Source organism: Mixophyes fleayi, chromosome 3 (assembly GCF_038048845.1).
Source record: "Mixophyes fleayi isolate aMixFle1 chromosome 3, aMixFle1.hap1, whole genome shotgun sequence".
In the NCBI taxonomy this organism is placed as follows: domain Eukaryota; kingdom Metazoa; phylum Chordata; class Amphibia; order Anura; family Limnodynastidae; genus Mixophyes; species Mixophyes fleayi.
In genome coordinates, this window is record NC_134404.1 from 87,427,239 (window position 1) to 87,450,076 (window position 22,838).

General features: G+C 40.5%; 1 protein-coding gene across 3 annotated transcripts in view; it reads right to left on the minus strand.

Moving 5' to 3' along the window:
- Positions 1-22,341, minus strand: part of U2SURP (U2 snRNP associated SURP domain containing) — a 50,372-nt gene extending 28,031 nt beyond the window's left edge. For 2 of the 3 annotated variants that reach the window (XM_075201929.1, XM_075201926.1), the window contains exons 1-8: positions 22,250-22,341; positions 10,654-10,755; positions 7,220-7,334; positions 6,600-6,730; positions 3,414-3,481; positions 2,220-2,314; positions 887-919; positions 715-797 (exon numbers count right to left, since the gene is read on the minus strand). In XM_075201929.1, the coding sequence (XP_075058030.1) occupies positions 715-797; positions 887-919; positions 2,220-2,314; positions 3,414-3,481; positions 6,600-6,730; positions 7,220-7,334; positions 10,654-10,755; positions 22,250-22,294 (672 nt within the window). In that variant the 5' untranslated portion in view covers positions 22,295-22,341. The remainder of the gene's footprint in view (positions 1-714; positions 798-886; positions 920-2,219; positions 2,315-3,413; positions 3,482-6,599; positions 6,731-7,219; positions 7,335-10,653; positions 10,756-22,249) is intronic. The other variant, XM_075201927.1, reaches the window with a different exon arrangement.
- Between the last annotated feature and the right edge of the window lie 497 nt (positions 22,342-22,838).

Sequence of the window (22,838 nt, forward strand, 5' to 3'; positions counted from 1 at the left end):
TACATTTAAATACTTTCATCTATTTTTTTATAAATATACTACAGATATATTCTTCTTGCAAGTAGACCTAACATTACTACTCTCATACTAGATCAGTATTCCATGCAATATCGAGACACTTACGTTTTTAATTATTGAATATAATCTGTGTGCACGATTTTAGTTACAGTTGGTACAATAAGGGCAAACACCCCACACTAACACTATGCTATCAAATAGACTGCCACAACACTCGCACTACACTACTGCCTACACTATACAACAACTCTGCATAGTACATATACCCACACAAATACTGCCACTCACACTATCAGCCTACACAATATAAACTACTCTATACCACCACAAAATAGCCTACTGCACACAATGCCAGCATCCACAATGTATGATACAACTTAAATTATACCGCCATCAAGACAACCTATTACATGCCATCATCTAAACACCTTTTCCTATTTTACAGTCACCCTGTCACACACCTTACAATAATACATCTCTACTAGTCTGTGCTAAAACTACATGACAAAAAACAAACAAAAAAAAACAAACAAAACCAACGTTCAGATCAGTATGAGTTTTGACATGTAAAACATCGCTACAAACAATTACCTACAGACACGCACCATAGAACTCTACTTTGGTTTGATTTACGAAAAAATAGATAGAATAAAACCCAAGTAGCTCCCCTACTAGACCCAGATCTCTAGTTATTACCTGAGGGTTGATGTTGCCAAGATAAAGATTAGTTGTAGTCGGATCACCAACATCGTGTGACCCAGGGGCATAGTCATCAAGAGCTGGATAGAGGAGAGAAAATAACTAGTCAATATAAGAAAATCCCAAAAAAAAGTACAATAAGAAGTTAAAATACTAAACAGGTTACCACCAGAGGATCTGTTTCTTCTTGATTGAGGATCCACTGTCCAAAATAAAAAATAAATAAAAAAAAAAAAAAAAAAAACAGAAAAAGAAAAAAGAAAAAAGAAAAAAAAAAAAAAAAAGGGAAAAAAACAGGGTAAACATAACACATTTCAGACATCACAGTTTAGACGATCAATGTATAAATCCAATGTTTAATACATGACTGGATAAATCCCAGGTGGCCAATGTGCATAAAATTACTGCTGGTGTCTAAGTTTTGCAAGTCAGTTCTAGTCACATCAACTAAAAGAGCCTGCTGGCTCAGATATGACTGACTGGGTCCTGAATTCTACATTATTTTTTCCAACTTTATTATAACTTGTAGAGATTGTTCATTGAGAACTAATCAGCAAATGTAAAATTCAAATCTATTAACCATCAAATTCTAGATGGTAACTAAAATTAGTAATTTACTGTACATCTGAAAGAACATTCACAGTAACATACGATCCAACAGACAAGACGCTTCTCACGTGTAAGCTTAAAAAGATATGTCCACCTATATGTGGTATTAAATAGTCCAAATAAATCCAAAAAAAACTACCCTAAGGGTGGGTCAAATATTTAGTTTTTATAGCTCTTTCTAGCAAATAATGACAGGCTACATTCAGATCAAATAAAAGATAACATTCTAAGCGTCTGTTGCTTTGTTCAGGAGCACGGAAAATTAGATCGTTCCATTTCCATTCTGGTGATTTTGCATTCAAATAGAGACATATTTCTGGGATTGCTGGAGCATCAGAATCACTTAATATATGCTCCAAAATGAGGCAGGGAAAAATATCAACACACATATTATAATATATATATATATATATATATATATATATATATATATATGCCCCTTAAGCACTCTTTCGTCCAGTGTTTTGGGTTTTTTTATGTCCAAGTTTATTTGTGCATTTTATTTTTTTGCACTTTTACTACTTAAGCCGCTGCATGCTCCTATTAATGTTTCAATGTGGCACCGGAAAAAAACAAACTTGCTCTGCCACTCATTTTTTGTTGTCTCTTGAGGTCTTTAAATTACAATAGTATTGTGTGTCTACCACCACAGGTAAAATGAATAACATTTTAGGCATGAGTTTGCTAGCAAGGCTGAAACAGGTATGCCCAGGTATGTGATGTTACACAATTCTTATACTGAACTGCATTGTACTCTACAAATCACAAACGGAATAAAGAAAGAAAAAAAAACTGATACAAACAAAAACAACACAACACAAGAGTCCGTACATGGCAGCATAGCCTGCAACTTAAAACACTGTAAATAAAAGGAAGATAAAAATGTCTCTTACTTGGACGTCTCTGTCCCTCAGCGTCTGATTGTGGAGGTTCAAATCTGCTCATTCTGCCTTTTGTTTTGTGCCGTTCATCTCTCTCCTCCTGAATCCTAGAAGGAATTAAAATCAGGTAAGGGTAATAGGAACCAGATATCATTAGACCTACATGCCTACTTCCCTCACTTTGGGAATTTAGGTTTTCAACCCCTACATGATCAAGCCAGTGTGCGTTTATATATTAAAAAAAATAGCCTCTAATTTTATATGCATTCTATAGGGAACGAAAAGTACAGTGAGTGGGTGTACTACTTCCTCCTATACATACTTTCACTGAATTAAAGCAACCTCAATGATTACCCTACAATATAAATAAGAACAAAGGCAAACCTAAGTGTATGGAAGTACATGAAAATGTTTCTCCAAAAAACAGACGCGGACATGTGAATGTTCCATGAGATGCATGCATTGTAGTTATACATAAGGCACGGTGGCTGCACATACTTAGGGGTTAGAGGAAATGAGGGATAGGCCATAGTATGAGCACAACAATATCAAGGATGAAGGATTTTTTTTTCTTGCTTTCCTTTAATGATAAAAAGAATGTGTCTAGTGATTAGAATAATGTTCCCTTATTTACATTAAAAGCAGTTTGCTGAATAAAAACACTTGTCATAGGTGAGGGCCAAAGTTATTCTTTATTATACAGATAGAGGCATCAGAGATTTGGGGGTAAATATATGAAAGTCCGGTTTTTTGCCTTTACAAGCCATCGTCACTTTAAATTTTACCTGCAAAGTCGCCGATTTCCGGCGAGCTGAAAAAAAAACGGACTTTCATATATTTACCCCTTGGTATAGGTCAGGCCTCCCTCTAATATGCACCTCACAGGGGCCTAGATCCAGCGGTCATCATTTACCAATAACACTGGCCAATAAGATAAGTTACATTATAAAATCCAGTATCACAGTAAAACTTGAACTCCTATTCTATATAGTAAAAGTAGCAAAAAATTAGCAACTTTTTTTTTTAATGGAAAACCTGTTTAAATAGCATCTCGAAAAAAGGGCTTTAGTCGCTTTTCTCAAGACTGCACAACATGTTACAAAGTGCAAACATCAACAGATAACATTATAGATCTGGCCTTATGTTACACAGGGTAGATTTGCAAATATTTTAATATAATCTTGGAAATAATAATAATGTACTCACTGCTTCAGTTCTTCTTTGAAGAGCTCCAAATTGCTTTTCTTCTTTTCTTTCTCCCCTTTCTTTAAAGGCTATGAAAATAAATAAATGAGAGCCAAAAGATTCACAATCTTATAATTGGTGTTCATTTTAAAGCCACGCGTTCATCAAGTCAGGGTTAAATAATAAAAGGAAAGAAAAAAAATTCTGCATACAGCAGTTTTGGTGCAGTGAGATACATGTACATGACACAAAAGGAATGGGAAATAGGTAATTTCCTGTTTAAAAAAAAGCACCCTTCGAGGGCCCATGTCTAAAAGATAAAACCTTTACTGTTTATTTATGTAGTGCACAATATCATTCAGTACATTTTTGGGCACCTAGAGAAAACTCACTCAAACATGGCAAGAACATACAAACAGATGACTAGAGTCAGAATAAAATTAATGGCCCCAGCGCTGTGCAATGCTAACCACTGTGCCACCAATGCTGCCCATTCTGTTGATAAACAAATCAACCACTCCTTTTTGAAGAAAAGGACAGCAGTGACTGTACCCTCTTTGCTAATTTACTCTATTCACAGTGCAGAAGGAATGTGCTCAGTTCCATCCAATAGCTCAAACAACAAGACAAAGGGCAACTACAAAAAAAAACCTTAAAACATTAGAGCCAGTAACAATTGCTGAGTAAATACAGAAACCCTAGGGACATGAGGGCAGTTAGGGGGCTAGTCAAAAATAAGTCCATGTCCACCTTCAAAAGGAAACAAAGCTAAAAAATAGTTTGTGTCATGCATAAGTGTGAGTTTTGCAAACAGTTCCTTGCTGTCCATCCTCCTAAGGTAGTGATATGCATGACAAAAGAAGCAGTATATTGACCTTATCAATAAACATTAACTTTCATAAATTAAAGAAATGTGACCATGGAAAATCAGAAAAGGGAAGTGAATAGAGAAGTTTCAATTCCCTGCAAACTTATTTGTAAAAGAATACATTATAGCAGATAAATACATATTCCCAGATCTTGCTTACAAAATGTTCTGTAATGCCAAATGACTATGCACAAATTCACAGGTATATATCAAAGGAAACCATTAATGTGCTAAAAAGCAATACATAACACATGATTACATACTGTGACAGCAGTCACATGGGAAGCCGACGTGTTAAGAAAATACTGTAAAAGACATGCAAAGCACTACTATAGATGTATATCCAATGAGAAGGGTTTAAACACTGCATGATATAATATAATATATTTGTGACCATACCACACTTCAGTATAACAGATATAGATATATGGGCCTAGAAACAAGGGCAGATTACATTTATTTTTGTAAACGCAGAGCTCCCATGCGGTTGCCTAGGTATTCATATGTACGTAGTGTACACTAGAGGAAGGAATAGAAGCTAAAATAGAATGTTTGATTGGCCATTACATAAGGAAATAAAAATCCTGAAAAAAGAGGATTTATATACTTACGTTAAATCCGTTTTTATTTTATTCATTTTAACTTTTTTTTTATAGGTGGCAGACCTGGGAGTGTGTTCAATTATAGAGAACACACTCACAGCAGAGCAGCGCAGGCACTTCCCTGTCAGATGAGAGCCAGAGGCTCTCACTGACAGGGAGAGAAGAATGGGGGGCCTGAATAGTGAGTGACAAGCGGTTTCACCGGACCGCTGTCACTCCTGGAGCCTCCCCGATAACCGGCGCTGCCACTGCAGGCACAGAGCGCCGGTTATCTGAGATTACAACGCCGGCGGCCATCTTGGATCCGTGGGCGAGAAGAGCAGAGGAAGGGGGCCATACCAAGATCCCCCCTCATACATAGGAGGGGGCATCGGGGTGCTAACTGCTGCGGAGACCTCAACTTTTGAGGTCTCCACTAAAAAAAAAAAAACTGAGGAGGAAGAGGCGGGGGGATTGTAGAGGGGAGGAGTCTGTCAGCAGTGCTAAAGATTAACTAGCTAGATGCCAACTCCCTGTGCTCTTCTCCACAACCCATGGTAAGCAGTGTCCTCCAGACTGGATGAAAGAGAAATACCAGATTTCATTTACACTACATTTCCCTGCGTTCTACCCAGATGCAGAATTTTATACTGTCATACTGACATCAAGTTCTCAGTATGGTAATCCATGAGTTACTAATGCAAAATATAAAATAATGTACATACAGTATGTAGTACTGGTATGTGTGTTGTGGACACATCTTATTTATTTTACTGCGCAGATGATTTATTATTGAAACCAAGTATATAGACTTTTTACATTATGGTGCAACCTGTAACAAAAAAATACAATGTAGAAAGTTGTAAACTGAATGGTCTTATTTCCCTTATTTTAATTGAAGTTTTGGAAGTTTTACACCAATTTTTCCCAGTTCCCTTGAAAACCATATAAAAGGTGTTTAAATGATTGAGAATAGTTTCTTTTGCATAGAGGATCAACTTTAGTTGTGTCTTAGACCTGTAAATCCTGCACACTAAGACAATAATACAGTGCAAGTTACAATAAAAGTTCTACCTCATCATACCAATCATGAGTGGTCAGTAAATGAGTGTTTGATTATTAGAATCCTGACATAAAACAGGAAAAACAGATTATCACACCTCCCAATATTGTAACCGCCTTCTATGGGAGAGTGAATGAGCGCCTTTGAAAACATGGCGTCACCAAGCTGAGGCATGACCGCATCACTTTGGGTTGTGCCATGTACTTCGGTAGTCTGCCTACCAGGAGGTGAGGAGATGGGAGAGGACAGTGACGTTTATTCTAGAAGTGTAGTTTGGCACATCTAAAGCTCATATAGTACGCTTTTTGTTTTTTTGCAACCATCTTTAAAAAGCAATATACAAGGCAGCTGAAAAGCTTATTTTTCCTTAATTTCTATTTATAGCAATTCCCTGTGGAGCACACATGAAAGAATTTCACAAGACATTTTCTAAAGCGCACACAACAAATATTAACATATTGTTAAGGAACAAAAATGTCTGCAGTATTCTGTATGAAGCACAAAAGCAACAAATAAAGAAAATATGCATATTTAGTAGGCCTTTATAAAAAAAGACATTTAAACAACTCAAAAATGCAGTAACAGTAACAAAACATGAATAATGCAACAACAAAAAACACAAGTCAGTCAAACAATTTATTATCTGGGTAAAGGCTAAAAAAAAACTGGAGAAAAAAAGCAACATTTTCTCTTACTGGTTTCTTAGGTTCCATGAGTATAATTGGTGGAGGTGGTCTCTCGATGGGCGCCGGCGGTGGTTTCGGCTCAGAGAACCGCGAGGAAGGCTTGTACAATTTGCCTTTCTTTTCATCAGTCTCGTGCTCATCTGCAATCATTTTTTTTAATAGAAAAATGTTTGTATAGCGTGTTAACAAATTTCAAAAGACATTACATTTTTGTTTAAAACAATAGCTGCTTTTCAGTAATACAGCAAGGAAGGGTGATCTAGAGTTTTCATGTAGTCATTCCGAGAAACAATTCTAAACAGGTTCACTAGGAGATAATATCATGAGCAGTGAGGGAAAGGCTGGAGTCATTTTTACATGTAATCTAAACTCACCATTGTGATTATATCAAGACCTTTAAATAGTCACAAAGTCAACTATCTTAAAGACGGGAAAAAAAAACGCATACAGATCATCAGGCTGACAGGACTTATACAAAAATTCACACCCCTAGGCAGATTGGCAATACGCAATCTAAAATAACCTTAGGGGATTGTGACTAGTGAAAAGGCAGTATTTTATTTGAAAGGTTACAGATTTATAGTGCAAAGCTTATACAAAAGTGTTTTAGTTCGGGGACCAGCATTTACCTTTTGCTGCATTGACAATCCCGCCTCTGACAAACGTTTTAACTTTACTGGCATCACCGCCTTCAAATGCAGCTAGAAATTCTTCATAGATCTCTGCAGCAGCTTTTTCATCTTCCTGTGTACAGCAAGAGACAGGTCTGGTTACCTAAATAAAGTCCAAATTACTAACCTGATAGTGTAATAACAGGAGCTATGTGTTACAGCGCTGGGAAAACGATGAGCGTACTGAGGATATATAAAATGGCTATATAAAGTATCAACCATTTCCAATAAGAATACCAAAAACTTAAAAAACATGCATACTATTAATTTATAACCATTAAAATAAATTCTATAACTGGTTCCACATATTAGAATATAACAATGCCAAAATAAAATATTGTTCTATCAATACATTTTCCATCGAAAATCTATTAAAATAAAGCCTAAGTGTGCATATAATTGCAGAAGGAAAACTACACAATAATTGCTATTAATAGCATAATAAATAAATAGGAGACTCCCATAGTCACTAGAAACTAAATATCCTCTAAGAAAGTACAAGACCAGAAGACATAGTACCTCTGTGACTGAAAGCTTGACATATGATGAAGGCTGCTGGCACTTACTCCAAACACATATGTGGAACAAATTATGTTACAACTTTGCAGCCTGGCTCCCCCACGTCTGGTCATCTGACCTTCCTTCTGTCAGCCTCCAAAATGTCACTCCCTCATCTCTATTTTGGCATCTCTCAATGGACACCCTCCCCCCACCCACTGCCTCAACAGCTCCCTTGGCCTTGCTTTCTCTTGTCTTTGCATAATTTCTGACTCCTCCAACTTTCTTTTCCGCTCTCGGACCACCAGCTCCTCCCCTTCACCCTCTACACCACCACTACCTTGTATCTCTGGCTTGAAACACTCCTCTCCCATATTAAACCACCTTGACTTGCCCTGACTAGGCTATCATCTTGTACAACCATACTCTTACCTCTACCACTTTGGTGTGCCTTTGGTGATCTAAGCCCCAACCATGGTACGCCAAACTAACTTTGTTCCTACAAAGATGTTCTCACACTGCAGTGTTCTCCTCAGACAATTTTGCCAGCTGTGTGGGAACAGTTGTAATACTTTGCAATAATAATGAAAAATGTTAGAAATTATTGCCTACCCATGCCAGGAATGGTCAGTCTGCTGGTCAGTGATCTAAGACACACTGCTGGCTGTAGTGCTCACTTAGGGCCTATTCCAATAGGAGAAATAATGTTTTATTCTATTATAATAGAACTCAGTTGGACACTAAGAGTCGGGTGGCAAGAAAAGACTGAATGGAGCACCCGGGAAATAGGTACTGGGGAGAGCACTGCATCGCTGAAAACCAGTGGAGGAACGCTCACTCTCTTGTTGACATCTTACATTTTAAAATCCATCAACTCCTACAATTATCGCCAAACAATCCTTCTTTAAGTTCTTCATTTGCTCCCAAACCTCGACGCCTTTTCTCCACTTTCAACCCCCTTTTCTGCCCCCCCCCCCCCTTTCACCTCCAAAACAGAATCCATCCACTAAATTCCTCTTCTAGCCAGGCCCCATTCCCTGCACTAACTTGAGCTCCTTCCTCCTTACCACGCTTCTGAAGTCCGCCCTCTTCTACTCCCTCGCCTGCTCCCTTGATACCATCCACTCTAACCTTTTCTGTTCACTGTTACCCAACGTCTACCTCTAACTCGCCCACCTCATCAACCTTTCCCACTCTATAGGCATCTTCCCCGCTGTCAATCTTTCTCCTCCCCTTCGTCTCATAAATACTTGAGGGGCTCTTCTACACCAACCTTGTCACCTTACTCTCTGATAACCTTGACCCTCTCCAATCTGGTTTCTAACCCCTCTACTCCACTGAATCCAGCTTAACCAAAGTCTCCAATGCTCTTCTTGCCGCAAAATTCAAAGGTAATTTATCCGTGTTTATCCTTCTGGACCACTGTGTGGCTTTTGACACAATAGACCACCCTATTCTCTCCTCTATCCACTCTTAGTTTACTGTTTATCACTAAAAAAAGATCATTCTCCGTCTCTACTTCAATCACCACCTCATACCTTTCTCTTCCCGTTTCCTGTTGGCGTTCCTCAAGGTCCATGTTGTTCTCACTACACACATACTCTCTGGTTGTGCTAATCATCTCCTTCAGACTAAAGTACCACATCTATAACGATTATACCCTTAGCTCTACCTGTCCTCCCTACGACTTTTCCTCCTTCCACAAATTTCAAAATGCTTCTTTGCCACCTAGTCCTAGGATGTCAAAACACTTTCTCAAGCTAAATATGAGCAAAACAGAGCTCATTTTCCATCTTTACAAGCCTCCACCCCTTCTGACATTGCTCATTATTGACAACACTAGGATCCCCTCAGTTCCTCAAGTCTGCTGCCTGGTCTTCACCCTCGACTCCTCTCTCACACTCCACATCCAATTCCTCTTCCACGACATTAAACCACTCTCATAATCTTTGCAACTTTCTCCTATCTGGCTTCCGCTTTCCTTCTACCTCCCTCTTTGCCATTCCCACCACTTCCTATAGAGTCCAATTTTAAACACCGCTCCCTCCGCTAAACCAATAACCACCGCCTCACCTCCAATTACCACTTCTCACTCCCACATCCAAGACTTTTCCAGCACTGCCTTCTATGTCTGGAACATGCTCTATCACAGCAATGCCTACCAGGCCACTGACTAACCCCTCCCTATCGTCCCCCAAACGTGTCGCCCTCTTATTTTTACATTCCATCCCCTCTAGATTGCAAGTTCTCAAGAATAAGGCCTTCCTCTCCCCTACATGCTTCCTACCCCTCCCTTGCCATTCCTTTAATGTTGTTGTTCTGGTATTACTACTTGTATTTGTTACCCTTTTCAGTTCAACTTATGCTATGTACATTTTTTATTAACTTTTGTTTATGTGAACTATGTCACCCTTAATTGTACTACCACTATGTACAATGCTGCACCCTGTAAATAAACATAAAACAGTGATCACTGTATGTTTGTAATATTAAAAATTAAATTAGCATATTTTCACAGCAAATATATAAAATAGTAATTCTGTTATATTTTGCAGATCAGTCCAAACTACTGGATTGCCAGTGGGAATCTCTCCACAGGTCCTGGATGCTGAAGGAGCAGTAGTATCACTCAGTGAAGAAAGACCAAACTGGCTGTCTAAATTAAAAAAGTGTGGCCATCTTTAGTTTTACATTTCTATATAAAAATATGTGCTACTTACAAGTCTTATGCAGATCACACAGACCAACCAGGTCATATGTTAAAAACAAATAAGCACTTACATAGTATTTTTTCCAGGCAAGGAAAAGAGTTTATCAAAATGAGCATATCTTTCAGATCTCATCACTGGAAAGTCATTGCACTAAGGCGGTATGCATCTACTCCAATATCTCACCTTCTTCTTGAGCTCCTCTTGCTCCTTCTTGCTTAGCGTTCTCTTTGCAGCGCTCATCTTGCCAATGCTGAATGCTTTAAGCTTACTATCCAAAATAGGTTGCTGCATGCGAGATAGAAGAGAACAATTCCATTATACTAATCCTGCAGTTAAGAAACTAATTAAAGAACATTACAATTCTGAACTATTAAAAAAAACAAAAAAAAAAAAAACAACAAACTAAACTTTTTGGACATAGAGGATTACTGACTGCAATGCATGCATAAATTAGTTAAACCAAGCATAGTATTTCAACTAGCTGGAAATCACTGAAGGAAACACATTCAATAAAAATTAAGAGTGAATTACTTTCATTTAGCAAGAAGACTAGGAGAAGCACCACACACAATTTCTTAAATGGTCATCCACTCCGTGAGCATTATATTCTGCCAGTGTTATAGTATGAAGTGAAGAAAGCATGCAAGTAAAGAATTCTATGTTACCGTACATTCCAGTATTAAGCCACTGCTCACAGTGGAACCAGCTAAAAAACAAAACAAAAACGCACAAAAAAAAAAAAAAAAAAAACACAAAACATTTTTTTGGTCCGGACTATTTCTGATGGTATGTGAAATAGTAAAACATAGTACTTAAAAGGAGATATGAATTTAATTTATTACAGTTTTTCCCAGACATTCTACCAAAAAAGACATAAGACATGGGTATAAGTAATTTTGCCCAATGAAGTATTTTTTCCTGAATACTTGCAAGTACTAAAATTAGCAGAAGATGCTGTTAGGCTAATGTCAGTGAAGTAAAATAAAATATCGGTCATGGGCTTCAATGGAAGTTTTCTATCTTCCAGCCAAGCTCAATTCAGTGGTCAGTAAGGTCTAGTGATGACCAGAAGAAAGTTATACTAAGGTCTTACTGGGTAAATCAAATAGCTTACAGACAGGCAGTATGGTAAAGCCTTTTATCATATTTACAAATAATGTTATATTGACAATAAAAACAAAGGTATGCATCCATTTTAATGCAAATGTGGTTTGTCCCATTTCAGCTATGCATAATGGGATTGTCATACATATATAGGAATCAAGCACACTTTAAAATACTAAATGACCTTGTCCTGACACACAGTAGGGTGATTCCACATCAAATCAACAGAGTTTAAAACCAACAATTTCACATTGTAAAGACATTTGTTATATTAAATGTTGCCATGGGTGTAAAGAAAACCCCCAAATCTTAGGCCGATATGTGCACTTGTTTGAAGTTATGACTTTAAATCCGCAATTTTTTAACAAAAAAAATTGCTTTTAACGGTTTTTAAATTGCATTGAGCTAGAGAGTTGGGCAAGGTCTCATTTTAAACCAGTTTCTATATGATATGACAGCAGTTGGTGTAAAAAAAAAAAAAATGTAAACATTTTGAAAATCAAAATTTTGATTTTCTCAAAAGCCATTTTTATTTTATTTTATGTTTTAAAAAAAAACATCTTAAAAATTGTTCACACTGTTAATAAATCCCCAAAGTTTTATTTTGGGATCATCTGCTCAAAAACTTTAATTTTGGACCGTTTGTTGAAATAAATAAAATGAAAACTATCTTCATTAAATTTAATTTATCTCCTTAAACAATCCATTTGATGTATATTATGTACAATGACACAGTATGTTAATAATGAAATATTTAAAACTTTTGTGTCATTCACATGTTTTAAGAAAGCTAATACATATCACTACCATTTGGTGCTGCTGCTCTGGATGGGTGGTGCTACTTGATGGGTTGGAACCGGCTGAAGGCTTCATTTGTTTTTAGCATTTCCCTTTCAGAAAGGGTGTACACACGACCTGATGGAGTGAACGGATTCACCTTACACAGAACATCTACCATAGTAATCCATAAAAAATCCAGCTTCTTTGGCAGTGAAAAATATGTTTTCATCTTCAGAATAAATGCGAGCCACAATTTCTTGTCATAGACAGCAATTACAGAAATGTTTTCTGCAACTGGTACAAACTTTTGCAACATTTGGCATTCAAGAAAATAAATTACACATCCATTCTGAAACAGTTCTCAATTCCTTCTTATTAGAAGTATGATTAACCTTTTTAAATGGTTTGAAACAATGCACCATAAAAAGGTACCTGTCACTTTCCTCTGTATTTATTCTTCTTTACTTCTCTAAACCAATTTAAACACAAACCACTGCTCTAAACCAATTTAGCCACCAAAGCAGGCTTGGACTGGGCTGCCAGGGAGTCTGGAAAATAATTCCCATCAGACTCTGCTGAGGGGTGAGAGAAGCATTTGCTGAGCTTTGATTGGAGGAGCCCATCACATGCTCCACTGACCCGTGGAGTTCAGCAGCAGCCTCATAGGCTGTGCCTTCTCTTCTCTGCCTGTCCAGTTGACTGAGGCTTCTTTTTGTGAGTACAGTGTAGCTCAAAAAAGCGGAGTTGCTGTTCCTCCCTGCTCCCAGTACACATTCTCCCAGTCTGATACTCCACTGCAAATAAACACTCTGCTTTTTCAAATGTGACACAAATGGTCCAGGGTCAGGTTAGGTTGGGCTTCAATTAGTGACCAATGGGCATTTCTTCACTAATTAAAGCCCACTTAAACCTAACCTGACCATTTGTAGTGGTCCAGGAAAATGTAAAAGGCGGGTCTATTCAACACAATTGAAGTGTCTTTCCACTTAAGTTTACACACCTGTGCAGAAGTGGAAGCAGTCGCTGTCTGTTAAATCTCGTACCCAAAACACATATGAAGAGAAAAGTGCATTCCTCTAATGAAGTGCACTGGAAAAAATATTGTTATTTTGATTTTCTCAGTTGTATAGTACCTCAATAAAAAAAAAATTCACGAGTCACTCAAAACTGAAAACTCTTGTAGCAGATGATCCCAAAATAAAACTTTGGGGGTTTGAACAATTTTTTAGATGTTTTTCAAAACTAAAAATTTTGAAAAAAGTTTACATTTTTATTCAAACATACTGCATTAAATATCATTTGAAAGCCCATAAAGAGGTTTTTAATGATACCTTGCCCAACTTACTAGCTCAATTAGGTGAGCTACAAATGAAATTTTAAAAAAAAAAAAAGTGTTAAAAAAATTGCAGCTTAAAAAAGGCATATAACTTCAAAACCAGTTCACATGTATTATACCAAATCTAATTGAAATTGCAGAAAGTAAGATAGATTTTTTTCAAAAATTGTGTTGATTTGATATGGAATGACCCAGTACAGGATAAATGTAACCAAAAGTTGGAAGTAGTAGTTTATAAAAACAAAACTAAAAAAACAAAACATTAAACACATTTCTTTAAAGACATTTTGCGGTGCACAATGACATTATATATAATAATGGCCAGCATATAACCACTCAATATGTTATATATTGTAACACTCAAATGTTACACCACGCTGTGCTCCCTCCTCAAAGCATCTTCCAGGTGCTATTATAACTTGTAATGTCACTTTCTCTCCTATATTGAAACCCTGGTTATGATGTTACCATGCTTAGCACAGCAAACCTTATGGCATGAGCTTTTATTGGCTACAACCAATTCTAAGGGCTAATTCACAGTCCTATGAGGTGGAGGTCCAGAAAGGCCAACATGATCTAGTTGACAGGTCAACTGTTCAAATAAAATCAGTCTATGCCTAATTTTTTCAAGATCATGGGTCAAGCAAGGATTGGTGGAAAGAGTAAAAATATCACTTCAAATTCCTGCCTAGTATCACATTAGGATCAGTCCAGTCATTCATTTAAACTTCATTTTTCTCCTCAAAAAACTGTTTCAAAAAACACATTTATCCCATAATTAATCACAATGAGTACACCAGTGGTTCCCAAACTTTTGCAGTTCGCGGCACCCTTAGAGACTCCAAATTTTTTCAAGGCACCCCTCCAAAATAATTATTGAGCAGTCCTGTTTTAGAAGTAGTTGGGTCGAAAAATTGTAATAAGTATTTAGGTCAGGACAGAAATACTTATTTAGTTGTATGCAAAAATGCCCCCTCTGCATCCAGGAACTCTGCCCTCAGGCACTCTGTCCCCTCTGCATCCAGACACTCTGCCCCCTCTCACACTGCCCCGTCACCCTGTCCCCCCTCCTCTGCCCCCTCTCACGATGTCCCCCCTCCTCTGCCCCCTCTCACGATGTCCCCCCTCCTCTGCCCCCTCTCACGATGTCCCCCCTCCTCTGCCCCCTCTCACGATGTCCCCCCTCCTCTCCCCTCTGTCCCCCTCCACTGCCCCTCTCACGCTGTGTCTCCCTCCACTGCCCCTCTCACGCTGTGTCCCCCTCCACTGCCCCTCTCACGCTGTGTCCCCCTCCACTGCCCCTCTCACGCTGTGTCCCCCTCCACTGCCCCTCTCACGCTGTGTCCCCCTCCACTGCCCCTCTCACGCTGTGTCCCCCTCCACTGCCCCTCTCACGCTGTGTCCCCCTCCACTGCCCCTCTGTCACTCTCCTGTGCCCCTCTGTCACTCTCCTGTGCCCCTCTGTCTGCCCCGCTGCCACTCTCCTGTGCCCCTCTGTCTGCCCCGCTGCCACACTCCCTCTCACTCCTCTGCCCCGCGCCAAACATAAAAAAAAAAACCAAAGAACACACAAACTTACCAATCTGCCGGGCGCCGGGACCCAGCAGCCTCCTCTCTCCCGCAGCTGTCACTGAATATCGACGTCAGTAACAAGCTGCGGGAGAGCAGAGGCTGCTGGGTCTTGGCGCCCGGCGGATTGGCAAGTTTGTGTGTTCTTTGTTTTTCTTTTATGTCTGGCTCGCGGCACCAATGTGACAGCGCCGCGGCACCCCTGGGAGCCGAGGGCGCACTGTTTGGGAACCGCCGGAGTACACCATAAAGAATTTTTATATGGATTTCTTTTGTGTGTTAAATTTTCTTAAATGGTATAAAATAAAAAAGGTGATCCAAGCAGGGGAACAAGACAAAATTTAACTAGATATTGCAAGGGAATGCCAGGGATTAGAATCAATAGAGGGAAGGGTAGTCAGTGGAAAATATATTAAAAAAAAAAAAAGGGACATTTTTGTAAGAATGTGAGCTAGTAGGAGGTGTAGCATATATAGGGAGAGCATTTGAGAGAGAAGAAAGCAGACAGGAAATTCACTAACTACACCTTTTACTTATTGCATAACACATACTTAAGTCTTGCGCAGGTGAATAAGTCCACCATCCACTAACATTGACAAAGAACAAGAGAGACACAACTAGAAACAAATGGCTCTAGTAAGGAATGCTCCTCCTCACTACTCCAGTGTACTAGACAGCAGCACTGGTAAACTGAGTACGTGGGTTAACTCTGGACTACTAAAAGTGCTTTGGTCACTTAAAAACAGATAAAAGATTGCTACATTAGAAAAGGACTTTCTATATAATTATATATATATATATATACACACACACACACACACACACACACACACACACACACAATAGAAACCGTTTAGCACAAAATCATGTTATTCACTAAGGTTTTGAAAAGGTATATGAAGCTGCAATTTTACAATAAGTTTTAGATTAAATTATTTAGATTAAACTCAGATATGTTTAGAGTAACACATTGAAAATAATATTGCACTCAATTGTCTAGCATAATTAATTTCATTTAGTATGGTCATCAACTAGCCTGTAAATATATTAATCCCCCCCTCCATCCCTTGATACGGATAATAAAAATGATTCTTTAAAGAAAAAAAAAACAGTGTCAAATTATTTGGGGTCTTGCATTTCTGCATTGGGATGGGCGTAACATAAGGGACTGTATATGAAGGACCCCTTGAAGGAAGGTTGTTACTTCCAGAATAACAGCTATTTTCACTTGGAAAAGGATAGATAAGGCAGACACCTTTCTCTCTCGCAAATTACCGCCCCATCTCTCAGCTCCCATGCCCCTCCAAGCTTCTCGAGAGAATTGCCTACACTCGCCTCACACACTTTCTTACAGCAAACAACCTATTGGATCCCCTTCAGTCAGGCTTTCGCTCTCAACACTCCAGAGACTGCGCTGACCAAGGTTGTCAATGATTTGATCACAGCAAAAAGAAAAAAACATTACTCTCTTCTAATTCTCCTGGATCTCTCTGCTGCATTTAACACTGTTGACCACTCTCCCCTCATACAAATGCTACAATCCCTAGGTCTTCAAGACACTGTCCTATCCTGGTTCTCATCCTACCTATCTAATTGCTCTTTCAGTGTTAATTTCTCTGGATCCACCTCTGCTCCGCTTCCTTTATCAGTTGGAGCACCACAAGGCTCAGTTCTAGGTCATCTGCTATTCTCTATCTACACCACTTCTCTTGGAAAACTAATAAGCTCCATTGGATTTCAGTATCATCTCTATGCGGAGGATACACAAATCTATCTATCCTCTACTGATCTTTCACCATCTGTGTTGTCTCGCGTTACTGACTGTCTTTCTGCCATTTCATCTTGGATGTCTTCTCTCCAACTCAAACTCAATATTTCAAAAACTGAATAAATAATATCCCTACCCAAAAACAGAAGCTTCCTGCCTAACATTTCTATTGATAACATGACCATAAATCCCACCACGCAAGCTCGCTGCCTAGGTGTTATCCTTGACTCACAACTATCATTTATTCCCCACAACTCTACATCTAAATCATGCTACATACATCTAAAGAACATTTCCAGAATACGCACATATCTCACACAAGACACCGCAAAAACCTTAATTCATGCACTCATCATCTCCCGCATCGACTATTGCAATTCCCTCCTTACTGGTCTTCCCAAAGTCAGACTTGAAGCCCTACAATCTATTTTGCACGCAGCGGCTAGATTGATTTTCCTTGCAAATCGTTCTTCCTTTGCTGAGCAACTCTGTCAGTCTCTACATTGGTTGCTTGTATTTCAACGAATCCAATATAAAATTCTTCTACTAACATACAAGGCCGTCAACAAAATTGCACCGACATACATTTCCACCCTAGTCTCAAAATATCTCCCTACTCAGCACCTCCGTTCGGCGCAAGATCTGCATCTTTCTTCCACTCTCATCACATCCTCCCATTCTCGGTCACAGGAGTTTTTTCGGGCTGCACCCACTTTGTGGAATTCCCTCCATCGCACAGCAAGACTTTACTCTAGTCTTCAAACCTTCAAGCGTTCTCTGAAAACCCACCTCTTCAGTCAAGCTTATGATATTCCTCAACCATCATCTTAATCTCCCTAGGTTACCCTATTACCACCCTCTACACAGCTAACATAAGACAACAACCCTCTGACCAACATTGCTTTACACACATCCCACTCAATACTTTTACCCTTGTATTCTTGCTGGTCCAGTGTGCAATATGTTGTAGCACATGCTCTTGTGTTTCAAACTCCCATTGTCCCATAGATTGTAAGCTTGCGAGCAGGGTTCTCTTACCTCTCTGTCTGTATGTATTACCCAGTATTGTTTTATTAATGTTTGTTTCCAATTGTAAATCCCTACGGAATTTTGCTGGCGCTATATAAATAAATGTTGATCATGAGGACACCTGGACCTTTAGGGACCCAAGTCGAAGACCTGTGTCCAAGCCATAGTGGAGAAAGGCTAGGATACGGGAAAGATGAAAATTAGTCGAGTGACAAAGTCTTTGCTCGCACCACTTAATGTAGGTATGCCACACTCTGTAATAAATGTGGGCTGAGGTTGGTTTACTGACTCGCAGAATGGACTGCCAGAGTTTGGCCTCAAAGACTAGGCCATCAAAGCCCACAGAGGTACGTGCTGGTAAAGAACCAGGCCCTGCCATGACAGGTCGCCTCAACGGTGCAGAAACCTTCTTGGAACTGTTACCCTGCTTAGAATCACGAACCCTCAGGCTCACCAGAAGCTGCTGTAGAAAGGCCAGCAACTTCTGTGGCTCTGTGTGGGACGGAAGGTCCCTCTGCCTGCTCAATGAGCCGTACAGGAAGTAGCGATACTAGTAGAATTCATAAACCAGTTAGTCAACTCTAGGAACTGGCAGGACATTTTAAGGAGCAAGGGAAGACATACATCTATTGCCCTGAATATAAATAATTTAGCCCAAAAATATACACACAGAAAAAAAAAAGTGTTTACAACTAAATTTATGTGACAAAAAGAGAAGATCATGAGTAAAGCATTTTACAACCAAATCAAATATCTTACATTCGGTAAAGGCTTGTTGATATGACCAATGAGTTTGTTTTGTTTTTTCACATCAATAGCCGCATGGAAAAGCACTTCAAAAATAATGCAAGAACCAAGATCACTGGCAGTGCAAAAAAGCAAATCAAACCAAAACAGCAGGGATTTGTTCAAACAGTAATTTCCTGAATTTTGGTCTGACTAATATTTTATGCTGCCACCCAAAAGACCAGCACTCATGCAGGCACCAGGTTCAATGATTCCTGTGCTTGCATTATTTCCAGAGTGCTTCTATTATGGCCCATTGCAAACGGAATGGAAGATGAGACAATGCTACAAAAGCACTTGTTTGAAAGAACCCTAAAGGTAGGCAAAAAATTGCAGAGTATGTTAAGCAAACCAATTAGCATGAAAGTTTTTCCCAATCGACTGGTTTCTGCAATCAATTATATTCAACTGAATTGGAATTTCAAGAGAATTATTGCCAAGGTGTTTCTTTACAAACTGGTTGTAGCGCTCGTGTGGTTACAATTATACAATAAAATGGTCACAAACATAAACAGAAGTAGAATTTTCACTCCTTTTTCCATTTTGGTAAAAACACTGTGCATGTGAATGGGCTGTCTACACCCTCACTTACACTCAGCTTTACAAAGCAAATATTCCCCAAGCACTAGCAGTATTTATCGATACTAAACACAGAAACAGCTACAAAGGCATCCTCAATGAGGGAAATTCCTAATGATGTACATGGTGTTCAATAAATTGGTGGCCAGGAATCAATAGTAAAGCTGGACACACACAACATGTTTTTCATCCAATTATTGTGCCAGTCTCACAATAAACAACCGTTTGGCAAGATCTCATTAGTGTGTACGCTCCCGCAATCATGTAAAAAAATCACGATCAACGATGTCAGGCAAATGTGGAAGTGTGTATGCAACCATGACCTGCAGCGTAGGCAGATATCTGTGGAGTGTACAGACTCACAATCTTTTCAGCATATGGTTATGAGAGAGTAATATGAGGTTGGGGGGGGGGGTTAACAAAGTTGCAGTGGAACAAAAAAAAAATTCTTTAATAGTTCAAATCTGTAAATGTTAGTTTTATGGTTCTTCTTTAATATGCTAGTTCATGTGGGCAATGATGTTCTGGTTATTGTAGAATAATACTTAAGAGAAGCTGTGTGTCATTTTCATGCATTCAAAGCATAGGTACCCTGTCCTAAAACAAGCTTACAGCAGTTAATTTGTTCTTAACTTTTAGACTTGCAGCCCAAGGAAAACAGAAAATCCCTAAGTGCAATGACATATCATATTCTGTTCACCTTAATCACATAAAGCAGCTTGATCAAACCAATGTATTACAATTCACGGCTATCCAAGCCAATAGCTGTTTCTATCAAATAGAAGGATATTAACATGTTTAATCATACTGCTGTAAACATGAATAAAAATGGCATCAAGTAACTCAAACTATAAATAGTACTTACAAACTACAGAAACTCCATTGCTTGTAATATTAGTACAGACAGTCACATAAGATAATTATAGGTCATTATATTAACAGGAACATCTTCAATAACGTCTTCACCCTCTACAGTAAGAACACATTCTTACATTAATAATCTGCTTGTAAACATGTTTAATAAAGAGGACCTCTCAACAGTGATAAACATGAAAATCATAGCTTGCCTCTACACAGACGCGCTCCAGGAGGCGCAGCTTGCCACTACACAGACGCGCTCCAGGAGGCGCAGCTTGCCACTACACAGACGAGCTCCAGGAGGCGCAGCTTGCCACTACACAGACGCGCTCCAGGAGGCGCAGCTTGCCACTACACAGACGCGCTCCAGGAGGCGCAGCTTGCCACTACACAGACGCGCTCCAGGAGGCGCAGCTTGCCACTACACAGACGCGCTCCAGGAGGCGCAGCTTGCCACTACACAGACGCGCTCCAGGAGGCGCAGCTTGCCACTACACAGACGCGCTCCAGGAGGCGCAGCTTGCCACTACACAGACGCGCTCCAGGAGGCGCAGCTTGCCACTACACAGACGAGCTCCAGGAGGCGCAGCTTGCCACTACACAAGACGCGCTCCAGGAGGCGCAGCTTGCCACTACACAAGACGCGCTCCAGGAGGCGCAGCTTGCCACTACACAGACGCGCTCAAGGAGGCGCAGCTTGCCTCTACACAGACGCGCTCAAGGAGGCGCAGCTTGCCTCTACACAGACGCGCTCCAGGAGGCGCAGCTTGCCTCTACACAGACGCGCTCCAGGAGGCGCAGCTTGCCTCTACACAGACGCGCTCAAGGAGGCGCAGCTTGCCTCTACACAGACGCGCTCAAGGAGGCGCAGCTTGCCTCTACACAGACGCGCTCAAGGAGGCGCAGCTTGCCTCTACACAGACGCGCTCAAGGAGGCGCAGCTTGCCTCTACACAGACGCGCTCAAGGAGGCGCAGCTTGCCTCTACACAGACGCGCTCAAGGAGGCGCAGCTTGCCTCTACACAGACGCGCTCAAGGAGGCGCAGCTTGCCTCTACACAGACGCGCTCAAGGAGGCGCAGCTTGCCTCTACACAGACGCGCTCAAGGAGGCGCAGCTTGCCTCTACACAGACGCGCTCAAGGAGGCGCAGCTTGCCTCTACACAGACGCGCTCAAGGAGGCGCAGCTTGCCTCTACACAGACGCGCTCAAGGAGGCGCAGCTTGCCTCTACACAGACGCGCTCAAGGAGGCGCAGCTTGCCAATCTATAAATGCACCCCGGCACAGCTTGCCAATCTATAAATGCACCCGGGCACAGCTTGCCAATCTATAAATGCACCCCGGCACAGCTTGCCAATCTATAAATGCACCCCGGCACAGCTTGCCAATCTATAAATGCACCCCGGCACAGCTTGCCAATCTATAAATGCACCCCGGCACAGCTTGCCAATCTATAAATGCACCCCGGCACAGCTTGCCAATCTATAAATGCACCCCGGCACAGCTTGCCAATCTATAAATGCACCCCGGCACAGCTTGCCAATCTATAAATGCACCCCGGCACAGCTTGCCAATCTATAAATGCACCCCGGCACAGTTTGTGAATATACAAACCCTAGTGAGCACTACTCACTAATACACAAATGTCAGCATAATAACTAGCACAGGGGAGTGCATGCTCACTTAAACAGTCCTCCAGTAAGGTGTCCTTTGCATACTGAAGAATGAGCCCGGCCGGGCCGCAGGAGAACGTGTGGCTAAGCAGAGCAGGCCTCGGGTCATGAGCCCGGCCGCAGAAGAACGTGTGGCTGAGCAGAGCAGGCCTCGGGTCCTGCGCACCACACACACACATACGTTACATCAATCACACCCACTGACAAGACGGCGCCGGTCTATTCTGCAAGCACGAATCCACCAGCAGAACAGCGCTACAGACCTACCCAGCTCCTACAGCTATCAGAGACTCTCACCTTGGCTCCCGCTCTCTGCGAGCCGCCAGACATTTTCTCCGCCATCTTGCGTCTCTACCTCCTCTCCAGGCCAACCAATCGAGAGTCGAGTATAAGGAGCGGAAGAAGGCGTGTAACCAGCGGCCAGTCTGGGTGTCGATACCTGAGCGATCGGTCTCTAGTATAAGGTAGCTGAGCTACGTCACGGTACCGCGAATATGTCTCTGCTGAGCAGTATATCGGTCAGTACAGACTTATCATTGCCGGTCGACAGGGACAATACCTACCACAGTGTAAATAGGTGTTGCTGGATACACGTGAACATTTGACGTGTCGACTCGCCGCTGTACTTCCATATTTGTCTACTAACCATATTTCCAGGGGCAGTCAGAGGTTTTAAGGATTTAATCCTTAGAATGTCCATATAGTTCAATATCACTAACTCTATGATATAATTACCAGTGCTCTGTCTACTGAATGCATTTTCGGATTGTATTCCAAACACATGTACTGCCAAGTCTCTATTTTAGACTCTAAGGACATCTATTTGAACAAAAATTGGTGTGTTGCTATAGTAGATTGTCTTTCTTTTGTAAAACAGTGTCATGTG